At 33.1% G+C, this 27,027-nt stretch overlaps 1 protein-coding gene across 1 annotated transcript in view; it reads left to right on the forward strand.

The window, feature by feature from the left end:
- Positions 1 to 27,027, forward strand: part of LRP1B (LDL receptor related protein 1B) — a 1,793,989-nt gene that overhangs the window by 1,146,436 nt on the left and 620,526 nt on the right. Inside the window, exons 23-25 of the mRNA XM_033112843.1 lie at positions 4,111 to 4,356; positions 21,125 to 21,322; positions 22,790 to 22,994. Coding sequence (XP_032968734.1) covers positions 4,111 to 4,356; positions 21,125 to 21,322; positions 22,790 to 22,994 — 649 coding nt within the window. The remainder of the gene's footprint in view (positions 1 to 4,110; positions 4,357 to 21,124; positions 21,323 to 22,789; positions 22,995 to 27,027) is intronic.

The raw sequence follows: 27,027 nt of genomic DNA on the forward strand, positions 1-27,027 counted from the left end.
GTGTGTGTGTGTGTGTGTGTGTGTGTGTGTGTGTGTGTGTGTGTGTGTGTGTTTTAAGCTATTCCCTGTAGATGATGAAAATATCGGGTTTCCCCTCTTCATGTCTACTCTTTCCAAATAGTTGTATCCAAAAAATCTGTTTTATTGTCCCACTCCCCTTCTCTGTCCCCTGTTAAAATAGAAACAGGGATTCATTTGTGTACCACTCCTCAATACATGTAAAATTTGTGCAAAAATATCTTGTATGAAAATGATTTATAATCCGTAGACTTAATCTTGAGATGTAAAAATCTCATTCTTTGTATTGTGGGTTTTTGTTATTAGTTTTGTTTTCTTCAAATAATTCTGATTGATCTAGAAAGTTCAAAAAAAGGGAGAGCTCAAGAAGATAAATCTTCTAATCTTAGTGAAGAGATTATTTTTTCAGGGGGATTTTTAAATTATTTCAAGAGGAAAGACGTATGCACTTAAATGAAAAGAGAGTTGAATCATTAAAAAATGGAATTAACTGTTGAATCTTGTTATAAAGCTATGTCAAAGATAAACAAAGCTGGAAACTAGTTACAGTGATAAGAATAGATTTTATTCAGTAATAACTGTTGCAATACGGAAGGGTGTCCAACATTAACCAAAAGCAACTTCACTGAAACAAAAGACTAGAAACTTTTAAGGGCTGGAGTGCGCTAAGGGAAAGGCACTGAAGGGTGATAAAGATAGTTGTTGGTCTGTGTGATTCGTCTATGGGAGTTTGTTATTTGGTGCTTATCCCAGAGAAGAAACAAACTTCTCACAGTTTTATGACTGGAGGTAGTAGTTCAAGTCAGAGCAAGGTTGGGAGCAAGAGTGAGAGACTTATCTCCTTGAGTGTTTGCACTCGTAAGAGACTGCTCTCAAGTCTTTGAGAAGGCAGTTCTGAGAGACAGAAGATTTACATCTCAAAGGTGCAGAGAAATAATTTTTAATTGCAAGCTTTCTAAAATATCTGCTCTAGAAGGGGGTTCAGGGACCAATCTGCTTATCACCAGGTTTGGGCTAGAACAGTCAATTCTCCTGGCAGTATTGAGCTTTCTCAGGCAAGTATTTTAAGGGCACTGGGGTCATTATAGGGATAATGTCTTGACTGGTAGAAACTGCCGTGTTTCCCCAAAAATAAGACCTAACCAAAAAATGAGCCCTAGCATGATTTTTCAGGATGACATCCCCTGAACACAAACCCTAATGCATCTTTTGGAGCAAAAATTAATATAAGATTGTGTCTTATTTTCGGGGAAACAAGGTATGCCAGTATTTGTTGAAGTTTCTTATTGGGGTGAGGTGTGAGGATGAGAGTGGAGAATCAAATTCTTTGTGCCAAGAGTTTGCAATTGTTATAGGCCAAGGTTGAGGACTAGTTGAAAAGAGAGCTCAGAGGAGACAAACTAGAGACTGGTGAACGAGAGGGTCTTTGTCAGGTAATAAAAACACTTAAAAGAAGTTGCAATATTCAATGACAGGTACAAGGTGTGATCAAACAATATGGTAAATGTTTAAATTAAAAAAAAATTTCTACAGTAAAAGACACATTGCTTTTAATCCCCCTCAAAATACTCCCTCTCACTTCGAACACACTTATCCCATCTTTCTTGCCACTTTCTGAAGCAGTTCTGGAAGTCCTCTTTCATGCACTGTCATGGCCTCCTCGATGTCCTGAATCATTTTGACTTTGGGGAAGAGCCAGAAGTCACACAGTGCCAGATCAAGTGAATAAGGTGGATGAGGACACACTATAAAGTTTTTATTTGACAGAAATTGCCATATATCAGAAGCAATGTGTGACACGAAGCATTGTCATGATGGATGATAATTTATGGCACACTTTGAAACACTCCTTCTCTCAACTGTAGCTCTCACCCGACTGACTGCACCGAACAAGTTGAAACTTGTCACACACTGTAAACTAAGGTTAGATACGCTGCTTCCCATGTTGAAGATCTCTACCTTTCCCTTGGATGGCACTCGGCAGCGGCATTCACCGTAGTTTGTGATCACAAAGGAAATGCTCACCATATGTTTTGATTACACCTTGTATAGGGTTAAAGGAAGAATTGACAAGAGGCTAACCATGCACATATTGACATTAAATTTATATATTCAGTTTTATATTTCAATATGTATTTTGTTTATCCTAAATCTATGACTTAATTTCTCAGATAGCATCAGGAAGAGACATCTCAGTACGGTGACAACAGTCATATTTGCAGCTTTGTTTTCACTTGCAGAGTATGATGACATTTATTTACAGTAATTCTCTTGAAAAATGTCAATTGAAAAAAATGGGGCAAATACATTGAAATGACTGCTGTTTTGAAATGATTATGATTATGGGTGAATAAACACATTTGGAGGAACCAAGAAATTAATCTATCTTTTTTGTCTTCTAAAATAATACCAGACTTGAATTGAATTCTTAGAGAAAATAGTTAATGTAATCATTTTCTTCTCTTATTTCTGTAACTTGTAGCATGGTGACAAATAATATGAACAATTGACCAATATAGAAGTTTAAAAAGTGTAGAAAACATTTTCTAAAACCTTGTATTTCATCCCAATTTTGGAACTGGATAAATTTCCATAGGTAGCAGGAAATCATTGTGGTATATAAGCACGTATTGCTGTAATTTGCCAGTTATTGAACAACATTATGTTTTAGTATGTCTCAAAATGCAGAGGGTGCCAAAAAAAGGTATACATATTTTAAGAAAGGAAAAACTATTAAAATTGTAATAATATATACTGATAGCAAAAGATGAATACAAGTCACGTTTGACCTCTTCAATTACAAGAGGTGCTCAAAGTGGTTACCATCTGCGTCCAGACACTTTTGATTATGGTGAACTACTGCTTGAGCAACGTTGACCAAAGTGTCCACTTGTACACATTTTTTTTTTTTTGGCACCCCAGGTATATCTCTTAATTAAACAGTCTTTGAAAACTACTAAAAAATATTTTTAAAGCAAAGAAAGACAAAGTTTCTTTTGCCTTTATTACCATGTACTTAATAGTGTATAGTAATGGGTAAGAGTGTGGTTGCCAAAACAATTATCTGCTTTTTTTTTTTTTTTTTTTTCCTCATGGGCTAAGTATGCTGTCTTGAAAGTTTCCCAATTGGACAAGTAGTTCCTCAATTTGGGGGAAATTGTATGCCTTTTGACAATTTTATTTTATTATTTTTTTAATTCAACAGATTATTTTCAACTGTTTATGCTAGGCACCGTGCTAACTATTGTATATACATTGGTAAACAGATCACATTTATTATATACCTTCAGGTAGCCTACGATTTTGGGATGAAGTAAAATGATAAATAAATACATCTAATATAATTGTAAATTATAAATCCTGTGCAAGAACAATGTCTTTCTTTATAGGACAATTATATTATCCATGCAGTCAATACAAGTTGCTCATTATTTCAGCTAAAATAGCATATCAACTTTTTTGGTATATGTGTATTATTTATTAGGTTTCCATGGCCTCATTGAATTAATCATAATAACCAATATATAAGGCACAATGTACACTTTACCTAAATTAAAAATAAATGGACGTAGCCAGTAAAGGAGAAAATAACCTATTCTGCGTTATCATAATAAATCAGACTATAGATGTAAAAAAGATATATAGATATTATACATATAAATGTATATACCTGTTCATTTATAAACACTGAGATAAGTAATATTTCCAGATCATCAATGTATGTGCATCCATTTTAGGCAACCTCAACAATTGATTTTGTGTAACTCCTAAAAGGCTTAGAATAACTGATCTGGTAATAATAGAAACATTGAACTCACTTTACCTCTATGGGGTAAAACCAAGCATACTCCAAAGTTTTATAGAAATAAAAATCTTTCATACTCAATTCTTATAGAATCCAAAGAATACATTGGATGAATTATTTTATCATTCCTATTCCAACCCCTGATAATGAAATCCAAAAGGCTTTCTTTCTGTTCATTATTCTATACTTGCGCTAATTTCAGCCTTAGGGAATTGAGTTCAATGATTAGTATTTAATTGAGCAAAACACTTGATAATGTCCTATAATTTGTTCTCCTCTTTTTATAGACGAATGTTCTCTGAACAACGGAGGCTGTAGCAACCACTGTTCTGTTATTCCTGGAAGAGGAATCGTCTGTTCCTGCCCAGAAGGACTTCAACTCAACAAAGACAATAAAACGTGTGAAATTGTGGATTACTGCAGCAATCATCTAAAGTGCAGTCAAGTGTGTGAGCAGCACAAGCACAAAGTCAAGTGTTCGTGTTATGAAGGGTGGAAGCTGGATGTGGATGGTGAAAGTTGCACAAGCGTTGGTAAGTAGATGTTTGTTTTGGGGTGTTTAAGAATAACAAATGTGTTTTTTGTTGTTTTTTAGATGTTGTGTATCTTGCTATAGTTAAGAATAGTTAAGCTCTTCAGAAAAAGAGCAAAGAACACTTTCACAAAATTAATAAAAGAGTTCAACTAAGTTTAGGTAAGGCACTTCAGTATAATGTGTCATTTTAGACCTCCTCCAAAATCTTCTGGACAGAGAATATTACAATAATTCTTACCATTACAATTCATCAGATTGTTTTTTTTTCCTTAGATACTGGTTTAATCATCATCCTTCTTAAGGGGCTTATTTATTTATTTATTTATTTATTTATTTATTTATTTAGGCTCCAAGGCATTTTCTTTTATTTCTCTTTGTATGCTTTTTAGATACCTCCAAATTTTGGGTCCTATCCCACACTTCCAAAAGTTTTTTCTACTATTCTTGAAAATTACTCCTTGCTCTGGCTGAGTTCCTCTGCTAACTGTCATTTAAAACATTGTGCTGATTCTTTCTGTAGGTGGCATTCCACAGTAGAAAAAGCAGACAAAGGCTGTGGAATCTGACATTTGACCTCTACTTCTGCATCTGACATTCATTATGTATGTGACCCTTGGCAGGTTACATAAAATTCTTGAGCCTTGGTTTTCTCATTTTTCAAATATCAAGGTCCATTATAACATTATTTTCGTACAGCATGTTGCTAGAATAGCATAAGCAGTTGTTACTGTACCCCACACCTGTTAGGGGCTTAGTGAATGAGGGCCTGCCCCTGGCTTCTCCAGATTCTTTGTCTGAGGCTGCAGGACACTTAGTGGTCCACAAGTACAATTGAAGTGGTCCATGAACTTTGTTAGAGAAAATATAACACCATTTTTTAAAAATCTGTCACTGAAAGTTGACATTTCTCCCGATTGTGAATGTGTGCCACAGACAACTATGACTGTGTCTCCAATAGAAGTAATAGATTTATTCATATCACTTTAAAGTTGTTGTCAATATCTCCAAAGATCACTTATGTTCTAGCTTTGATAACCACAACTACTTCAATAACAGAGGTCATTAAACCTAGTGTTCAATCTTGATATCAAATGCATTAATAAAAGGCACATATATTATTACATCTGAAAGTGTTTGTTGTTTGCTATTGATAATTGCATTTCAGCGTGTGTGATTCCTTTATGAATATGTACTTTTGTTTCTTACTGTTTTTGTACTTTTTAAAACTTTCCGATAAGGGGTACAGAGGCTTCATTAGATTGCTAAGAACCCATGCATCATAAACTTTTTCATTTTATTTCTTCTATTTAGATTGTACTTTCCCCTCTTTATCTCTAAAAACGCTGATCTTCTTTAAAACTTAGTAGCTCAACTCTTTCTTCTTTAATGGAGCCTTCTTCCAAATATTCTTGTTCTTTGCTTATTTCTCTTTTTTATGTCTTGAATATATTGTCCATGAATATGTGGTCACATTTTAATTTGCTGTTTTATATTCTTATCTATCATATTCTTTATTATGTATCTCTTTGATGAAATAATAAGTATCTAGAAGTCAGAAATCAAGTTGTAGATGTCTGTCTTGTGTTTTACATAATATCCAGGCAGTTCTGGAAAATTATCATGCATTAAAGATAGTGTTGATTTTTTAGTTAATGTTAAATTATTTTATTATTTTCTTTCAAATGTTGTTTTGTGGTTGCTTAAAATTTGAGGTCGTTAAAATTTGATTCCCAGAGGCATGAGATTAGCAAAGATTTATTTGACTCTTTGTCCTCCATGATTCTTGAATAAAATAATTGGAACGAGGGGCTGAAAAATATAGCAATTTGTTTTGATGATAATAGTCATTTCATGTACATACATGTTTATAGTTGAGTAAAATAGATCAAATTTTGACCTCAGACATATTTGTATTCATATTTTACATGAGAATTGGTTCCATGTCTGATGTTCAGATACAGATTGCAAAATAATTGACTTATCATGGTTTTGTGTTTTATGAAATCAGTAACATGAGTGTTTAATATTGGAATAATGTAACACTTGAATATAAGTGACTAGGTGCAAAGATAATTCTTCTAGTGGCCTTGACTCCTCTACACTCAGTTCAGAAAGAAACTAACAGTACCATAGGATTTCTCATTGTTAAGGTTGCTATATTTCACATGTGGCTTTGTTAATAATCGAAGAGGGAAGCAAAACTATACAGGCATAACTTGAGATATTTAGGTATGGTGCCAGACCACCACCACAATAAAGCAAATATCTCAATAAAGTAAGTCACGTGAATTTTTTGTTTTGTTTCCCAGTGCATATAAAAGTTATGTGTATACTATACTATAGTTTACTAAGTGTTCAATAGCATTAATTCTAAAAAAGTACTGTGCATACCTTTATTAAAAAGACTTTTTTGGCAAAAAATGCTAACCATCATCTGAGCCTTCAGCCGTTGTAGTCTTTTTCTGGTGGAGGTTCTTGTCTTGATGTTGATGGCTGCTGACTGATCAGGGTGACAGTGGCTGAAGGTTTGGTGACTGTGGCAATTTCTTAAACTAAGACAACAGTGAAGTTTGCCACATAGATTGACTCTTCCTTTCACAAACAATTTCTCTGTACCTTGTGACACTGTTTGATATAATTTTACCCACAGTAAAATTTCCTTCAATATTGTAGTCAATCGTTTCAAACCACGACACTGCTTTATCAACTAAGTTTATATAATAAATATTTTGTTGTCATTTTAACAATCTTCACAGCATCTTCAGTAGGCGTAGATTCCATTTCAAGAAAAAACTTTCTTGGCTTATTCATAAAAAGTTAACTCATCATTGGTTAAACTTTCATCATGAGATTGAAGCAATTCAGTCACATCTTCACGCTCCATTTCTAATTCTAGTTCTCTTGCTAATTCTGCCACACCTGAAGTTACTTCTCCACTAAAGTCTCGAACCCCTGATAGTCACCCATTAGGGTTGGAATCAACTTCTTCCAAACCCCTGTTAGTGTTGATATTTTGTCCTCTTCCCATGAATCACAATTTTCCTTAATGACATCTAGAATAGTGAATTCTTTCCAGAACGTTTTCAATTTACTTTGCCCAGTTCCTTCAAAGGAATCACAGTCTATAGTGGCTATAACATTGCAAAATGTTTTCTTATTGTTGTTGTTTTGTTTTGTTTGTTTGTTTTATAATAAGACTTGAAAGTCAAAAATTATTCCTTGATCTATGCACTGCTGAATGGATATTATATTAACAAACATAAGAACACCAGAAATCTTGTAACTCTCTATCGGTGCTCTTGGGTGACCACGTGCATTGTCAGTGAGCAATAATATTTTGAAAAGACTCTTTTTTCCTGAGTGGTAGGTCTCAACAGTGGGCTTAAAATATTCAGTAAACCATGTTGTAAACGGATGTGCTGTCATCCAGGCTTAGTTGTCCCATCTGTAGAGCACAGGTCGAGTAGTTTTAGCATAAGTCTTCAGGGCTCTAGGAAATTCAGAGTGATAAATGAGCATTGGCTTCAACTTAAAGTCACCAGCTACATTAGCCCTAATAAGAGTCAGTCTGACCCTCGAAGCTTTGAAGACAGGAACTGACTCCTTTTCTCTACCTACGAAAGTCTCAGATGGCATCTTCTTCCAATATAAAGCTGTTTCATCTACATCAAAAATCTGTTGTTTCATGTAACGATCTTCATTACTTATCTTAGCTAGATCTTCTAGATAACTTGTTGCAGCTTCCATATCAGCACTTGCTACTTCACCTTGCACTTTCATGTTGTGGAGATGGTTTCTTTCTTTAAATTTCATGAACCAATCTCTTCTAGCTTCACACATTTTTTTGCAGTTTCCTCACCTCTCTCAACCTTCATAGAATTGAAGGCTTAAGAGCTGGTTTGATCTTCTTCCCAGACCACTAAAAGTTCATTCATATCAGCACTAGGGCAGTTTTACTCTTTTTTTTTCTTTTTAATTAAAGTTTATTGGGGTGATGATTGTCAGTAAAGTTACATAGATTTCAGGTGTACAATTCTGTAATACATTATCTATATCTCACATTGTGTGTTCACCATCCAGAGTTAGTTCTCTTTCCATCACCATATAGTAAACACTGTTTACCTCTTCTAGAGCCCCCGCCCCACTTATCCTCTGATAACCCCTAAACTATTGTCTACATCTATGAGTGTTTGTATCTTCATTTGTTTGTCTTGTTCTTTGGTTGTTTTCAGTTTTATATACCACATACCAGTGAAATCATATGGTTCTGTACTTTTTCTGTCTGACTTATTTTGCTTAGCATTATAATCTCAAGATCCATCCATGTTGTCACAAATAGTACTATTTTATCTTTTTTTATGGCCAAATAGTATTCCATTGTGTATATATACCACACCTTTTTTATCTATTAATCTATCAAAGGACATTTTGGTTGTTTCTATGTCTTAGACACCATACGTAAAGCTGCAATGAACATTGGAGCACATATATCTTTATGGATAAATGTTTTCAGAATTTTTGGATAGATACCCAGGAGAGGGATTACTGGGTCACACGGTAATTCTATTCTTAATTTTTTGAGGAACCTCCACACTGCCTTCCATAGCAGCTGCACCAGTCTGCATTCCCACCAACAGTGTATGAGGGTTTCTTTTTCTCCACAGCCTCTCCAACACTTGTTTCACATTCTTATTACTTGTGTGTTCGCTAGAGTAGCACTCTTAATCTTCAAGAACTTTTCCTTTGTATTCATCACTTGGCTAACTTTTGCAAGAGGATGAGGTTTTGGCCTTCTCCATGGCTTCCTCACTAAGCTCTATCATTCCTAACTTTTGATGTAAGTGAGAGATATTTTACTCTTCCTTCCACTTGAACATTCAGAGGCCATTTTAGGGTTATTGATTGGCCTAATCACAATATTGCTGTGTCTCAGAGAATAGATTCACCCTAAGAGAGGGAGATGGTGTTGCTACATTTTATCGATTAAATTACCTGTTTTAATGGGTGCAGTTCATGTTACCCAAAAACAATTGCAGTAATAACGTAAAAGATCACTGATCACAGATCACCATAGCACATATAATCATAGTGTAAAAGTTTGAAATACTGTAAGAATTACCAAAATGTGACACAGAGACATAAATTAAGCAAATGCTGTTGGAAAAAGTATGCCAATAGACTTGCTCAACTCAGAGTTCTCATTAACCTTCAATTTATAAAAACACAGTACATGCAAAGCACAATAAAATAAGGTATGCCTATATTTTACTTTAAAGATAGTATGGAGCTTTTCTTATATGAATAATTTAACTTGCCGGTAATTTATTTCTTCCTGAAATATTTAGTGTACCAAATGCCATTGTCAGCACTTATATTACTACAGATAACATAGGTTTTATTTGGTAATGAAATTTATTTCTTATTTAAACAAATTTTCATATGCAAAAATAATGTATTCTGTATTTCATTTACTTCATTTCTTTTTGAAAAACCTACACCAGAATCATAATTCAATAAAAATGAATTGACTATTAACTATAGAACTTCAAATTTCCGTCATTCTTCAACTGAGTCCCTGTTGTTGAAATGTGTTTTTTCTATTGAATGTAATACCTGTGCTTATTCTTCCTGACATTTCAAAAATAAAGAATAATAGTACTCTTTATGATTCACATTAGAACTGTGATTCCCCTATTTATTTTCCTTTTTTTTTGTTGAATTTTCCTCTTTAGTGTTTCCATATTTTCTTATTTCTCTTAACTCTATCCTTCCTAAATTCTTTAAAATCTGGCTTTTGCTGAATTGCTGAAATTATCCAATTTTCTCTAAATTCACACCAAACATCTTATTAGTTAAATATAATGATCTGCATAGATCTTGTTTTTGTGATCTTTATTTTTTATTTACTATATCCATAAATCTAATTTTTCTTGAATGTCCCAATATTTTATTTCATAGTTCTTTACATCTTGCCTCTTTAATACAAATACACGATTTATTAATTACTTTTCTCCGGAAGCATTGGTTTCAATAGCCAGATTATTGCTGCTGATTGCATTTCTTTTCTATCTCTGATTTCTTTGCTGTTTGCTAGGCAGCTCCCTTACAAATTTGCAGCATGTTTCTAGTAACATTGGAGAGAACATTACGGCATTCACCCTTTTTTTTTTTTTCTCTTAACCTGGATTCTATGTTATTTTCCCACTATTATTTTGGTTCATATTCTCTCATTATTCCATTTTTAGATTTTAAAATTTGTGTTTATTGTTAGTTTACATCATTTTTAGGAAAGACATTATGGATGTAAACACAAAAATGTTTAAATATAATGGTCACTGATTGGTACACGATGCCTGTTACCCAAACTTTAACTCTCATATGCCTCTGTGTGTATTCTCTTGGAGAACTCCTCACTCTGAGAACTGGTGTTATTACCTCAAATCGGGTAACTGTGGCATTTACATCTATACCTATATTCTCTTTCTTAATATCCAATTTTATTTCACCAGGTATAATCAAGTAACCTTAAAATTGGTTGGCTAAAATACACTCTTTCTTTTCTCCCTCAATATTCCCATAGTTCTATCAATGGTTCTAAATTTCTTCTGGTCTTTAGGGCTCAAAACCTCAGTTAACTTTGATTCCTCCATTTCTTTGCTCCCCAGTCTCTCCATATTTTATTTAGTTTTTCTCTACAGTATCTCTTTGATTCAGCCCTCATTCTCCGATTGAGTAGGATGGTACACAGCAGAGCCCAGGAATTACGTATTCTGTAGACATGATGACAGTTTTCTCTCTGGCCTTTTTGCTGTCATCCTTATTTCCCCATTTTGTGAGGAGAATATTAAAACTTGGAAGAATATAGGTGTTTTTTTTGTTTGTTTTGTTTTCAATTTAAAAAGGAGATGGAAATCCAAATCTGGAAGATGAGAATTAAAGGAAAGAGGTGATACATATGGGAAATAATAAAAATTGAAAGAAAAACAACAATAATAATAAGCATTATTCTCTAAGAATAGAGAATAATGGAAGATGAATGTGAAGAAATCAGGGTATTTCTAATCCCTTGTGGGGGTTTCTAATCTGGCCATCTATTCCTTTATTCATATTTATAAAATGACACTTTAACATATCAGTCTCCATTCATGATTTTAAAGTAGCTTTGCACTATATGGAAAGAAACACAAATTTTTCAGGCTACTATCTTCTACTGTGGGTTTACACTCTAGGCACATTATTTCTGTTCTTAATCATCAGTAATAACAGTAAATGCATAGTGGGTAAGAATATATAAAGTGCTTTTACATATACTACTTCATTTTACCATTTCCTCATATACTCTGCTCATTGTCATCTATGACCTTTCAATATGACATATCTTCTATATTCTTTCTGGAAACTTGAATCTTTATTCAAAATCCCCTCCTCTATGAATTACTTCTTCAAGTTAATTAGTATAGTACTGTTAGTAGCTTCATTTATCAAGCATCTAAAATGTGATGGGTAATTTATTTATAATTTCCAAGAAACCAATTATGTATTATTAATACTATGATTTTTGTACCTATGAAAACTGAGCCCCAGAAAGGTTACTTCATTTACGCCAGGCCTTGTGATGATGAGATGTTAGAGCAAAGCTTTTGAACTTCATTCCTCCTGACGCTAAAGTAAGAACTTTTATAAGCTACTGCAAAGATCCAGGCCATCTCTCTGTGTTGGATGTCTTCACACTCACATGATATCTTTGAATAGTCTACATTCTATGAGCTATTTCTGTCACCACTTATACCCATACTTCCTTAAAAACTGAGATTGAATCAAATCATGCGATGCCTTTTTAGAAATATATAAAAAATTTGCAGCAAATGCTTGCTGAATGTAAAAGTATCCTCTATTACTCAAAATAGTAATATTTTGCCTACATTTATATGCTCTGTGCTATGTGTACAACTAATTTGTTGCTTCTAATTACTGTCACATGGTATGTACCCACCTGTTTTTATTTATCCATTTTTACAAATTACACTCAACTTAGCCCCAGCTCTCTGCACAAATAATGTTGCCATAGACATGTATTTACCTATATTCGTATAAATCTGCATGAGAAATTCTTTCGAACCAAAATTACTGACTTATAAATGTACTTGTACTTATTATAAGTAAGTAAAATCAGTTCTTCAGAGTTATTGAAAAGTCTATATCTGTACCAACAATCAACTTCCAAAGTTCCCACATCCTTGGCAGTTCTCAAAATTATCCAAAATCCTAGGTTTCCCCCCAATATATAGGAATAAAGTGATATTTAATTGCTTTAGTTGGTATATTTCTTGTTACTTATGCGTTTGAGCATCTGTATATGTGCTTATCCCTTCATTTGTTTTTTCCATTTTCAGTTAAGCTTACTGCCTTTTCTTATTGATTTGTAAAAATTAACTATATGTTCTAAACTTTAGACATTTCAAAGGTCTTCTCCATTCAGTAACCCACCTATTAATTTTATTCATGCTGACCTTTGTTGAACATATCCTCTTTATATGTCTGCTTCCCTCCCTCACTTCTGCCTTTGCTTCATTCTTTTTCTTACTGTCCCCCCATAATCATTTTTATATTCTCCATATTTAATGTCTTCTGGGCTAACTATACATTGATTCTTATAACGAATCATTAATTTATGTAATCACAAATATTTAAAATGCAATCTAGCAAAAGTCAATGGTCTATGCCCTAGAAATAAACATATTTTTTTTGTTCAGTCCCTTACCCCAATGAGCATATTCTCTCTCTCTCTTTCTCTCTCTCTCTCTCTCTCTCTCTCTCTCTCTCTCTCTCTCTCTCTCTCTCTCTCTCTCTCACACACACACACACACACACAAACACACACACATACTCCAAATGTAGATCCTTACCACTTATGAATGGAAAAAATAGATGACTTTTTAAAACACTGAAATATAAAACTGCTATTGAGAAAAAGAATCGAGAAATTTTCAAGCAAATCATGGGAGACAACAAACAAAAATGGCTCTCAAGAAAAATTAATGGCAGCTGGTGATAAAATCTTATAAATTTATACATTTGAGTAACAGTTGAACGTCCACCCTGCCCTACATTCCATAGATTGTCTCCTGCTTTCATGTATTTCACACATCAGTAGTACTTGACTGAGCAAATTCTCAATATAGCTATAGCTGAAGGAATGGAGAAAAGGAAGTAATAATGTATAGTGCGCGAGAGAAACGATAGACCATTTACCACTTCATAAGTTTCTACTGTGTAAAGGAAATATATCTGATGATGGGGAAAGAGAAATTAAAATAAATTCTTAAATACAAGAACAGAAAAGACAGTAAAAACCCTGAAATGGCAGTAGAGAAAACATTGTAACTATAATATCCATTTTTCTTTGATGAGATACATGTGATAAAGAATCAGGAGCTATTCAGATAGAATTACTACTCTAGCTGTAGAGTTAGGATAACAATTTACCGTGAGAGGACTATCGAGAGACTCTTTTTCTTAGACGAGTCATCTACCGCTTTCATATTCTATCTTGTAAAAATCATTATGTGAACCTGTAGTGGAACTAAAAGAAAATCAAAGAAAAGAGAATTATGTATAGAAGACTACAGTCTTCTGGTGTTTTTTAAAATCTACTTGAGATGTACTACATTTATAAACATGAAATTTGTCACCATAAAAATATACATTGTGACCTCTTTGTTTTGTACATATGTCATCTCATAACATTCAAAGGAGAAAAAAAATTAAGTCAGTTCTAAATTAAGAGTGTGATGGGCTGGTTTGAACTGTAAATTCAGTTATTTATGAGACAGGAGCTAGTATACTGGAAAAATTGTTAAAAGACTATAAAAATTAGTGACTATTTCGTATTTTTCTGATATTCCTTCCAAATTGAGATTTCCCCAAAAGAACATAATATACCTACATCAAAATTGGAATACACAAGAAAATTTCCATGATATTTTATCTCCAAATATTTTTTTTCTTTTTCTTAAGAAAAAAACATTTTAAGACTTCGATTTTTTAAATTCAGTTTTCATGATTTTTCACTAGTTTATGAAATTGCATATTTGATTATTCATTACAACTTTTTTATTATCTCAAAGAGGAAATAATAATTCCATAAACCAACATAAATCTTAAAAGTAGAGGCACTGGAGAAATTATCAAGATTCAGAACTGAAATATAAATTTTAATATTTATACTTTGATGTTTTAATTATTGGTAAACTGGTTTATTATGGTCATGCATAATCAAATAAACATTTATCAAACAACTATATTCTCAACACAAAATAACTATAGTAAATGCAAAAAATTGAAAAGCTTTGAAAGTTTTAGCAAAATACTCAATGTAATATTCATTGTTCTGAGAAACCAAGGTATGTTTTTAATCACCTTTAATTTTATTATGAAATCTTTCAAACATATTTGAAACCAATAAAGAATAATGGGTTCACAGTCAGCATTTTAAAAATATTGAAAATTTCTTATTCATGATACAAATCATTTTCCAAAGTAATAAAACGTTAGATAACTTTGAAGCCCTCTGTGCATCCATTCCTTCATCTTCAGAAATAGCTACTTTTGAGAAGTTGGTGTATCTGTTCTATCATTATAGTTTATGTTCGTACACAACATGTAATATAATTTTTGGTTCAAAGGAATATACTTTCTCAAATAGAACATGAATAAGAGCAGTAAGTCATTTCTTAAATAGTGCTACAGTAGAAATATGAGTTCTCCTGAAGGGATAAAACATGTTTTATAGTATTTGTCACACTGAATTACTTTGCTCAGCTTTTATGTCAGCCTAAACAATTCTTATTTTATTTATGAGTATTTCTAAGAAGCTAGAAATGATAATTCCTTCTATCACTGGTTTAATTTTTATTCTTAAAAATTATTAATCTTAATAAGAAAATATATGTCAATGTTAGAAAAATTGTACCAATGCAAAATAAAGTGAAAGTTAGTTTTCCTCCAACTCCCAAACCACAGTTCCCATGAAAGAGGTAACAACATTCCCTAATAAATTCCTCAAGAATTAGTCTATGATTTGCCTTATATAAATCCACAAAAATCTTTTTTTTTTTTTTAACTTAAATGGTAGCATAGTGTGTGCAGTGTTTTCATCTTGCTGTTTTCATCTTACAAAATCTAGGGAACTATTCCCTGTTAGCACATGTATGTCAATCACATCAATATATGTGGCCCCATAATATTATACCCAATTACTGTACCATATGTTATTTATCCAGCCATGTATTCCTTAACATGTTGTTTTTTAATATTTTTCTACTACAAATAACATTGCAAAGCATTTCCTTGTTCTTCTGCCATGTTTATATCTAAAACTGTATCTTTAGAATAACTACTTACAAATTAACTTACTTGGTCAAAAAGCCTATATAGAGAAATTTTTGATGGTATTGCCCACCGGCTCTCTATATAGGTTATAACAGTTTAAACTTTCATTATCCATATACCACAGTGCATTTTGTCTACACCTTAATCAATAGAGTAGCTTATCAAACATTTTCATGGGTTTGAATCTGTTTACTATTTTATGAGAGAAATTAAACACTTTTATAATTTAAAAGTTGTTTATGTTTTTCTTTCAATGAATTGTCTCTTTGATATTCTTTTCTCATTATTTACTTGAGCATTTCCTTCTTGTCAATTTGTAGGAGCACATATGTATTAAATAATTCAGTCCTTTACTTATTGCAAATATTTTACCCACTTTGTCTTTTGACTGTGTAACATTTAGTCCTACAAGTTTTAAATGATATTAAACATCATTCTTTTCTTTAGATTTTCTACGATTTGCATCAAACTCAGACCGTCCTCATTCTAGAGTTCTAAAACATAGTTTATTCTGCATTTACTTCTAAGACTTTCATAGTTTCATTTAATACATGAATTTTTTTCATTTTTTATTAGTTTCAGGTATACAAAACAATGTAATAGTTAGACATGTACTCCCCTCACAAAGTAATAACCCCCAAATCTGCTACCCATCTGACATCATATATAGCTGTTACAGTTCCATTGACTATATTTCTTATGCTGTACTCTACATCCCATGAACATGTATATAATATTGAATGTCAGCTATAATCAATATATAAGTATATAAATATATTGATTATAGCTGACATTCAATATTATTCAACTTCAACTTCAGGTGTAGAGTGCTGTGGTCAGGCATCTACACAGTCTATGAATTGGTCTCCTTAATAAGTCCAGTCGCCATCTCGCACCCTCCATAATCTTTACAACATTATTGATTATATTCCTCAAGTTATACACATCAAATTTTTAAGCCATCTGGAAATTATTTTTTGTATTAAGTCAGACATTTTTGAAATTTAATTTCGTTTCCAGGTACTTTAAAACTATCATATCTCTCAGCTTTACATTCAGTTATGGATCAATACCAAATTATTTTTTACTGAAATCATAACATACCTTGATATCGGTTGGAGGTAATCACTATTATATATTTTCCCTAGAATTTTTCTGATGAGTCACACAGTTTTAACATAATCTTTAGAATTATCTAGTATTATTTTAAAGAATTATATTTATAATTTGTTTTCATCACCGAAAACTTATAAATTCAAGCAGAAGCAAGATCTTTTGGATATTATTGTGTGTTTTTTTTTTTTTTTTTTTGCGATTTAATAATACTGTGTATCTCTCCATTTGTTAAAGTTTTCATTCCTTTCACTAGCATTTTAAAATGTCTTCATATACTCTTTTTATATTTCTTAATAATATTATTCCTAGATTCCTTATATTTTTTCATTGTTGTTGTCGCTAATGTACATTTGTTCTCTTTACATTTGTCTTCTCAAAAGCTGTTTTTTGTAGGAAGTCTAGTGATTTTTGTCTAAAAATCTGTAATCAAGACTTCTTCCCATTCCTTGTGGATGGTATCTACTGTTCTGTTTTGGTCTCTCTTGTTTTGCCTTTTCCAGGAGGTCATAGATATGGAATCATATATTATGTAGTCTTTCCATCCTGGTTTATTTTACTTAACATACTGCATGTCTGTTTCCTTCAGACCCTCTTCCTGGGTCTTTAAGGTACCAGTGAGCTCATAGAAGGTCCTGGGACCAAGCTGTTACTTCTATTCCATTTTTTTAAAAGTGATCGTGGGGTTTGCCTCTTAGTTGTGCTACCTCCTTTGAGAATTGTGCTCTGCCAGCATATTTTTATTATATATATATATATATATATATATATATATATATATATATATATATATATATATAGCGAGAGAGAGAGAGAGAGAGAGAGAGATTATATATAAAGATATATAAATATATCTATATATCTAGATAGATAGATAGATAGATAGAGCTGCAGGCATCCTCTCAGTAACTTTCTGCACCTTGAATGCATTCAGCAGCTGTTCTTCTCCTACTGTGGTACTCTGGTAATAAATGTCTTCATGTCTTCCAGTGTTAGTGAAGGTGGAACTTGTATTTCTTTTTTCTTTTTTTTTTAATTTTTGTTTTTAGATTCCTCTCTTCTTCTGGTGTGGTACCCTAGATTAGAGGCAGCACCTCATTATCTTGCAATGTTAAAACTGGACATTCTTTAACAGGTTTTAAGTATAAACATTTTTCTAAGTATAAGTATAACATTTTTCTAAGCATAAGTATAAGTATTTTTCTAGCACGTAGCTGCTGCACCTATAATTTAGTACCTGACTAAGGGCAAACTGCAAGTCAAAGGATGGAGAAGCTGTTCAGAGCTGAAATGTCCCTAGTTTTAGCACTCGCTAATAAATATCAGATTTCCTTTTGGTGTCAGAGCTTGTATCAGAGCTTTGGTGTATCATTCCAGCCTTTCTCTTAAGCAATATCTCTTCGCTCATTCCTTTGAGTAATTTTTGAAATTTAATATTAACAATAATTAAACACATATTTAGATATTATTACATATTCACACTTCTAACTATGAATTATCTTGATACCTCAGTATGTTACAAATTTTATAAATAACGAAGCACTGAGGATCAGAGAGTTTAAGTAAACTTCTCAAATTAATACAGCTTGTTGGTGGCGGAGCTCTGTCAAACCTGCATTTTCCGACTCCAAGTCTATTGCTTTTGAATTACATTGCAGTTAGTTCCATATTTGTATTTACTATGACGATTTTCAGGATATGAAACAAATTTGCACACATTATTTAATTGTGTTCTGATAACAACAATTGAAAGTTGGTTATCATTGACCCCATTAAGAGCATTTAATTCCTAAAAAGATAAAAGAATTTTCCAAAGGCAAACACTTGTTTCATAGCCAGAGCAGAGAAGCAAGCAAGGGACTCTTATCTAAAATTAGGTATCTTTCTTTTAAGTAGCTGTATATCCAACAGAATTATTTTCTTTACATTACAAATGCTAACTTCTGGGTTTTAAGTTTTCTGAGTACTTGTTCTCTTAGGAACTATTTGGATCTAGTAATTCTGAACATGTTTGGCATCTTGTATCTGTTAGCTATTGTCATAGTAGTGTACAATAAATTCCCAACCCTGGGCAATAAATAACCGTGACACATATGTGATCCCAACAATACACGTAACTTTGGCTAACAAGTTGTCAGGCCTTCTCAGCAGTTCTTATGGTCTTGGCTGGACTTATATTATGGTGTCAGTTGCAGTTCTAGTAGATGGCTCTGCTGATCAGGGCACGACTCTCTCCTATGCTAGCGTTTAGCCAGTTTCTGAAGATGCATTCAGTTCCTCTCCAGATGTATTCATTCAAAACACATTTCGTTAATGTGCTGGGCAGAGCCTCCTCAAGTAGATTCATGTCTAGGGTGGGAAAAAAAAAAAAAAAAAAAACCTGCAGGTGAGACCCCTACCGCAAGGGTAGCCAGGCTAAGTCCACACACTTCTGAATCTCAGGCCTTAATAGATGTCTTCCTTTGGTGCTAGTTGTTAGGGACACCATAATGAGCAAGACAGACAAGATCCCTGTTTTCATAGAGCGTGTAACCTAGTGAGGAAATAAATGACAAACAAGTAAATACTGAATTTAAAATATACCTCAAAGAGAATAAATAAGCTATGGTGATATATAGTAATGGAGATGGGCTTTTATTAGTTAACTGATCAGGAAAGGCCTCTGAGAAAATGAGATTGATGACAGCAGTAAACCTGATTGCAGTGGACAGAAACTCAGTTCAAATTAAGTTAACTAGGTAAGTTCATTGACTTGCATATACAAAGCATGGAAAGTGTACCGGAGATTTGAAGGAAGGAACTATTCTTAGGGATACTTGGAAATATGGGTAGGAATATCCTTAGATCACAGTCTCTCCCCACTGCTTCCTTCTTTGTGCCTTTTTCCTCTTCTCCTATAATACCACAAATAGACTTCTTCAGACTACAAAGGTATGAACGCCGAGATTTGTGACCTAGGAGAAAAAGAAACTCACTGCTGTCAGCTTGAAAACATCTCTCTAAGTTTACATACCTATGAGCCTTTTAGATCTTAACATCCACCCCCTGGGCCAATCACAGTGGACACGGATGATATAGCAGCTCACATTCAGAAAATGTGTCTGGATTTGGGATTGGAAAACCAATTTCCCTAAAGGAAAGTACTGACATGGAAATAGGGGGAATCTTTGCAAACCTGTCTCCTTTCCCCAAAATGTATTCAGCAGCAGAATTCATATTAGTGTGTCAGACAGTAATTGGTACAGAACTTGATACATTTTTAAATAATGACATAATTTTGATAACTTTTAGGTATTGAAACATTTTTCTTTTTTCTTTTAGGTACAAAAATATAAAACTTTAACCTCATTTCTGTTTTCAAAGTATTTCCCTTTCTCTCCACTCAGACCTGATTCAGGTTTAAAAACTAGTTGGGATATAAAACTGAAACCAACAAGCAAGCAAAACAAACACGCAAACAAAAACTCATAGACACAGACAACAGCTTAGTGGTTACCAGAGGGTAAGGAGGCTGGGAAGATGGCAGAAGAGGGAATGGGTGTCAAATATATGGTGATGGCAGGAGAACTGACTCTGGGTGGTGAACACACGATGTGTGTTCTATTACGTCATCACATATAGATGATGTATTACAGAATTGTACACTTGAAACCTGCATAATTTTACTAACCACTGTCACCTCAATAAATTTAATTATTAAAAAAAAAAAAAACACAAAACTAATGGGAAGTAGTATAGTCATGATTTTATTGGACTATGGGGAAAACTGCTTTTTTTATTCCTATGGAGACCCCTCCTTAACTATAAGCCTCCTTAACAAGTCTTTTCATAGAAATCCTCTTCTTGCTGGATCTCTCTCCTTTATGGCTCTGTCGGCATGTGATGAGATATTAATGGCAGAGCTAGTTTCAGCTAACTCTTAGCAATTTCTGTTGTGTTTCTGAGGTTTGGATTGTCTGCTAAAACACCAAGAAAACAGTCTTCCATTTTTGTCTTCAAATTGGAACAATTATTGCATTCTTTAATCAGAATTAGGGAAACAAAAATCCAAGACAGAAAAATATGTGTATTCCATATTTTATAATTAAAATAAACAAGTTTTTTTACAATTTTGGATTAAAAAGAAATTGCTGCTTAAATGATAGAGTATTATGTAGTAAATTGCACCTTAAAATGAACAGATTTTGACCTCAACTATTTTATTCCACTTACCAAAGTATATAAATATTTTCATAAGTTTATTAAAATAAATTTAATTTCAGATCCGTTTGAGGCATTCATCATTTTCTCTATTCGCCATGAGATCAGAAGGATTGATCTTCATAAAAGAGACTATAGTCTACTTGTTCCTGGGCTGAGAAACACAATAGCGCTTGATTTTCACTTCAATCAAAGTTTACTTTATTGGACAGATGTTGTGGAAGACAGAATATACCGGGGCAAGCTTTCTGAAAGTGGAGGTACATGTGTTACAATATTGAGTTAATGTTTAGATTCATTTTAAACTGAAAATTCCAGAAAAATATGCTGTGATAAAAAGGAAGTTTATTTTATCTTTGACCTCTTGGTCTTTATCTCCTCCCTCATATATGTAAAATCAGGGATGTATATGTGTGAAAATATTTGGGGGGAAGGGAGTGGTGAAGACATGAGCTGTTCACTACATTTTCAAATTGTGGACTTTCCTATGGATTTAGGTGAAGAAATATATTGACAAGAAAAAATGATTGTCTTCTACATGCTAGTAGTTGTGGGTTAAAACAACAACTTTTGCTGTTGTTGTTGTTGTTATAATTTTCAGCATAACTCAAATAAATGATGAAGAAATTTTTACAAAGACTACTATTATGAGTTAAATATTTGTTTTCCATATTTTGACTTATCTTTTGTGTTTAATCTAGGTCTTTCTTAATTGTCAAGTTTTTTGAGATAAATATATATGATGTTTCTCTTGAAAATGTTACATCTGTGTAGCATTTCAAGGGCCAGATATTTCTATAAAATTCTAAATTCCTTTTTAAATCACCTATGCAATTTTGGAAAAATTGCAATATTTAAACATACAATGTAGTTATGATGGATGAATGTATGTCATATTTCAAGATGTTGATTTCAAATGATGGATTTAGGTCCATGGGATGAGATAGATGGTTAACTGTGTAAAAATAACACTGTTAAAATGTCAAATAATAATCACTGGTAATGTCATGAACTATGAAGAGTTGTCCTATGAGAAAGCGGTGTTTTAAAAATATGTATATCTTTTTTTAATTCTGAAAGAAACTAAGGAGTGGATAAATAAGAATATCGGTGGACATTACCAAATTGCTTATTTTTATTTAGACACCACTAATGCCTTCTTCTCTTATTTGCAAATGAGTTACATTTTGCAAGTCTCATGGCCTGGGGTGGCAGGTAAGGGGAATGTGATTTGGGGCTTATCTTTGTTATAGTTAAATGCAGCAAAAGCTATCTTATCTATCATGTTTCTAAAAAGAGTGGGAGCTGACTGGTTACAATACTGTTCCAGTGGATTTTTTTCTCTTTATTCCATCAGTGAAGAGCAGCATTTGAATTAAATTGCACCACTTCTAACTTGTACATCATTATCATTCCGAAAATCCCTGTTCTGCCAAAAAAAAAAGTCAGAGAAAAGAAATAACATTTTTGCAACTTGAACATTGTTATTAGCCTCAGAGTTGTTTAAAAATTCTATTCTACTGGCACTGAAAGAACCTAAGAGATTCAAATTTCTGTTTAGAAAGATCAATACTTCTACATTTTGGGCCTTTTTAGTTTCTCCTGTGCCAGGTAATACTTTCGTACTCTCTCTCTCAGAGTTAACGTAATGTTTAAGTCCTTTGTCCTGCGAATAGTAGGCCTATTCCTTTGAATGGGTACAAGTGTTGATTTCCCCTTTCTTACAGGTGTCAGTGCAATTGAAGTGGTTGTGGAGCATGGCCTGGCCACCCCAGAAGGACTGACCGTTGACTGGATAGCGGGCAACATATACTGGATAGACAGCAATCTGGACCAAATTGAAGTAGCCAAACTAGATGGTTCCTTAAGAACTACACTCATAGCAGGAGCCATGGAACATCCCAGGGCCATTGCTTTGGACCCAAGATATGGGTAAAGAAGTTTGCCTTCCACACATTCACTTTGGCATTAAAAACAAACAAAAAAAATCTTCCACATTAATATTGAATTTAATTATCTCATAAAATATGAGTCAAAGTGTTTATTTTGTACATGTATACATATATGTGTGGATGCATATATATGTAGTTGTGTATATATGTATGTATACATATGTGTATGTGGTACGTGTAGGGGATATATATATATGTATATATACATATTTATATTGATATATATTTATGATTGGATATATATGAGTTTATTACACAAGTTTGGTTATTTTTACATTGGTACTTTTAGAGGATAGAGATATTTTTTTTTTCTAAATACAGGCATTAAGCAGGCTCTATTGGAAACTATTGCAGCTCTATTATGAAGCAGTAATTTAATGAATTTCTCTTTGACCTGCCAAAGAGATTCTGTAATTTTATCTAATGGTTGCAATCTACAGGGTCAGTGTTTAATCCAAACAGTCACAGGTGATAACCACCTCACCTTTGATTTATTTTGTAAGTACTTGGAGTCAGTTTAAAAGAAAATTAGAATAAGCTTGAGAGACTCCATTGGTGAGATGCTAACTATTGGGACATTTGAAAGACAAGGTACATAACGCTGGAAAACAAGGTCAGGTGCTGAGTAACTCAGATCATTATCCCAGCTGTGTTCCTGTGTGTTCCATTCTGAAAGACCAGAAGAGAGACCCTGGATTTGGAGCCAGAAAATGAGAGTTCCGGTTTCTAGGTGGTCACTTATTTTCTTGAGAACCTACTCAAGTGTACTATCTTCCTTAGATTTCAGTTTTCTTTTTTGTAAATTAGACATAATGATATAATTACAATGAGGTTGTCTTTGAGAAGATAGAAAATATGTGGGAGATATATAACTGATATATGTGAGAAAACTTTGTTATTATCGTTGATTATTTCCTTGATAATGCTTTTGAAAATCCAAAACCATTGTCAAGTGTAAAAGGTAGTAGGAAAAAAAAAATGTTTTGCTTCTGTACCTTTAACTAACACAATGTCCAGGGAGCAACAATGAGAGTGGGGAGTCAGCCAGGAGGGAGTTAAAAAGATGCAGAAGAAAGAAAAGGGAGTTCTGGGTTTAAGTCAGCTTCCTGGCCACACTCTCTGGCTTGTGTGCCTCTTTATGACCAATAACCCAGACATTGAAAGATAGGGAAGTTTGTTTGTTTTTCTTTTCCTCTCTTCAGACACAGACACTGAAGGGACAAAGGAAACTGTCTAGAGCCGGGATCCAAACTGGCTTTACCTTCCACAGAGTTTTAAATGTATTTGAATTATTTGTCAATACTTAAAATGGTAAGAGATTTTGCATAAAGCTGTGCCTCTCTGACTGTTTTTGATAAAGTATGGAGATCCAGCAACAATGACAGAGATCTGGCAACTGTATCTTTCAGCCTGGGGGTATGTTCTCTAGTTTACCTAGTTTATACTTTGCCCATTTCACTCATTACCTCCTATAATGAAAACTCACCAGGAATAGATGTGCTATGTTTAATGAGAAATTCCCTTTTCTTAAAGAGACTATTTCTAAGGTTATAGATTGCTGATCCTGACCCTTTACATTCCCCAAAGGTTTGTTGTCTACAGAAGCCATACCCTCAATGTAACAACTGGTGAAATTTTAACCTAGTAATTCTACCTGAGTTGTCCCTGCACGCTGTCTGCGTGAGAAACTTTCTATAAAGAGGAAAGTGATATTTTGGAGAAAGTTATAGTTTTAGCGTGTATACTAACATGATAGGAAAGCTGTGAATGATTCCCAAATTACAATTGGCCCACAGAGAGAGGGGAAAAAGCCAAATAAAATAGGTATATGAAAGTTTTTAAAATGGTTTGACAAAACAAAGCAGTAAAGCTAGGAGTTGAAACTTCCTTTTCTATAGCTTTGAACTGACAATGCTTAGGATAAACTTGTTCATCTTTGTTTGTTTGGTTTACATCCAACCTGAGAGGAGACAAAGAAAACAGAAACACAGAGGATACACAACCCACAAATACCACTTACGTGAAAATAGACTATTTCAGTAATATAAAGAAACTTCAGAAGTAAAATATCCCCAAAGAGTTGAAAGCCAGTACAGACCTAGCCTGTTTATTAACAGGGAAAACCTGATAATGTTTCTGAGACAGTTGATGCCTTTTGTTATTAATGGCTATTATGATATTGTGAGGGTAATTAAGATAACTACAGTAGCAATAAAATTTAAACAAAGAGTGAAGATATAACATTTGTAAATTTTTTGTATGTGTCACATCAATAACCAAAGTTCAGATGACAGTATTAATTCATGCATCACTAGGAATGAATTGAAAGGTTGACAGGTTGGGCTATTATATGATAGGATTTTTATTGTTAAATATGTCTTACAGAGGATTCATAAGAACTAAGATATGAAATTTATATAAATACCTTTAATTAAAAGCCCAGTTGTATCAATTAAATTTTAAAATGCAATATGAATATTAAAATATTTTCAGGTTTATTAGATATTTTGGTAAAAAGTACATAGATATTTTTAAGCATTGTACCTTTAGTGAGATAGGCTGAGAACATAATAAAATTAAGCACACATACACACACACACACACACACACACACACACACACACTGAACTGCATAGCAATGCTAAGTACAAGAAAAGCAAAATTGAAAACTAATTTAATTTGATTTAAACTCAACTTACTACACATATTCAGAAAGAAATGGAAGATTTTTCCCTTATTTCTCAAATTACTCATGAAATATATCACGGAACTGTGATATAAAATTAATAGGAGTTCCAAAGACATTTAAACATAGTTTGAAAATTTTTATATTAGGATAAATTCACTGGATAATTTTTTGAGAAATATAGTTTGTCTAAATATAATTATCTTTCCATCTAAATTGTAAGCTTTCCAATGGCAAGCAAAGTTGCTTACAAGCCTAGGAAATCTTTCACTGCTCTTGGCATACATAATTGTGCTCAATAGACGCTCTTGGTATATATAACTGTGCTAAATAATGTAATTTATACTATGTATGAATAGACTTTGTTTACATGTAACTTACAGTAAATCAAGGGTACTCCTTAAAAAGTGAACTGTACAGTAAAACAACAAACAAACAAAACAGTTAGTACTATAAACTTTTTTTTATAACAAATGAAAAAAATAGTTTGCACTCACAGCTGAGGATAAAGACAGGCTATAATCTTAGCCTCATAAAACATGTTTACATCACATGAAGTTCCTACAGCAATCTAGGTCTTTGTGACCTATTTTACAGATAACCAAAAAGAAATGTTTTAAATAGACTACTTTGCTTTCTAAGTATAGTATCCACTGGCCTTCATTTCACATTATAAAGCATACCGTATTTTCTACCATGCTACATCCTTTCGGCATTTTGGGTTTTGACCCAGTATTCCAAGTGACCCAGTATCCCAAGTGGTTTTGACCCAGTATACCAAGATTGTAAATTGGGAGTATTAGGGAGGAGGCATTTTTCTTTCATTCCACTTTTAGGGAATACACTTATTGCTAAGGTGACCTCAGTGAGTACATGAATCTCCTCTAACCATCAAGCTTATTATTAGGGAGTAACAAGCACCAGGGAGTTCACAATCTAGCAGGCCATGCTCACTTCAGTTCTTGAACTTTTGTTGCTTTTATTCTTGTGCCAGCCTGTGGCATCTTCCTACTCCACTGAGGGTATTTAGTTTCCATTTGTTATGATAACTGGACTCTGCTATAACAGTTGCAATTGGTAAAAGCATATAGTAATCGTGAAGATTAATAAGACATCTAAATACAATTTTAATTTTATTTGGGAGTGTTCTTAAGCAAAACTAATAAAGACATTGTTGGTTTTAGCCGACCTAAAAATTATAGAGCAGTAACCTCTTTTTTTTTGTCAAAATCATTTATTTTCACCTTCTGCAACTTAACCTGATAGATGATAATGGCCCTTTCATGCCTGTAATGGTATAATTTGTTCATGGTCTATTGACCCAATT

This window comes from Rhinolophus ferrumequinum, chromosome 8 (assembly GCF_004115265.2).
Source record: "Rhinolophus ferrumequinum isolate MPI-CBG mRhiFer1 chromosome 8, mRhiFer1_v1.p, whole genome shotgun sequence".
Lineage (NCBI taxonomy): Eukaryota > Metazoa > Chordata > Mammalia > Chiroptera > Rhinolophidae > Rhinolophus > Rhinolophus ferrumequinum.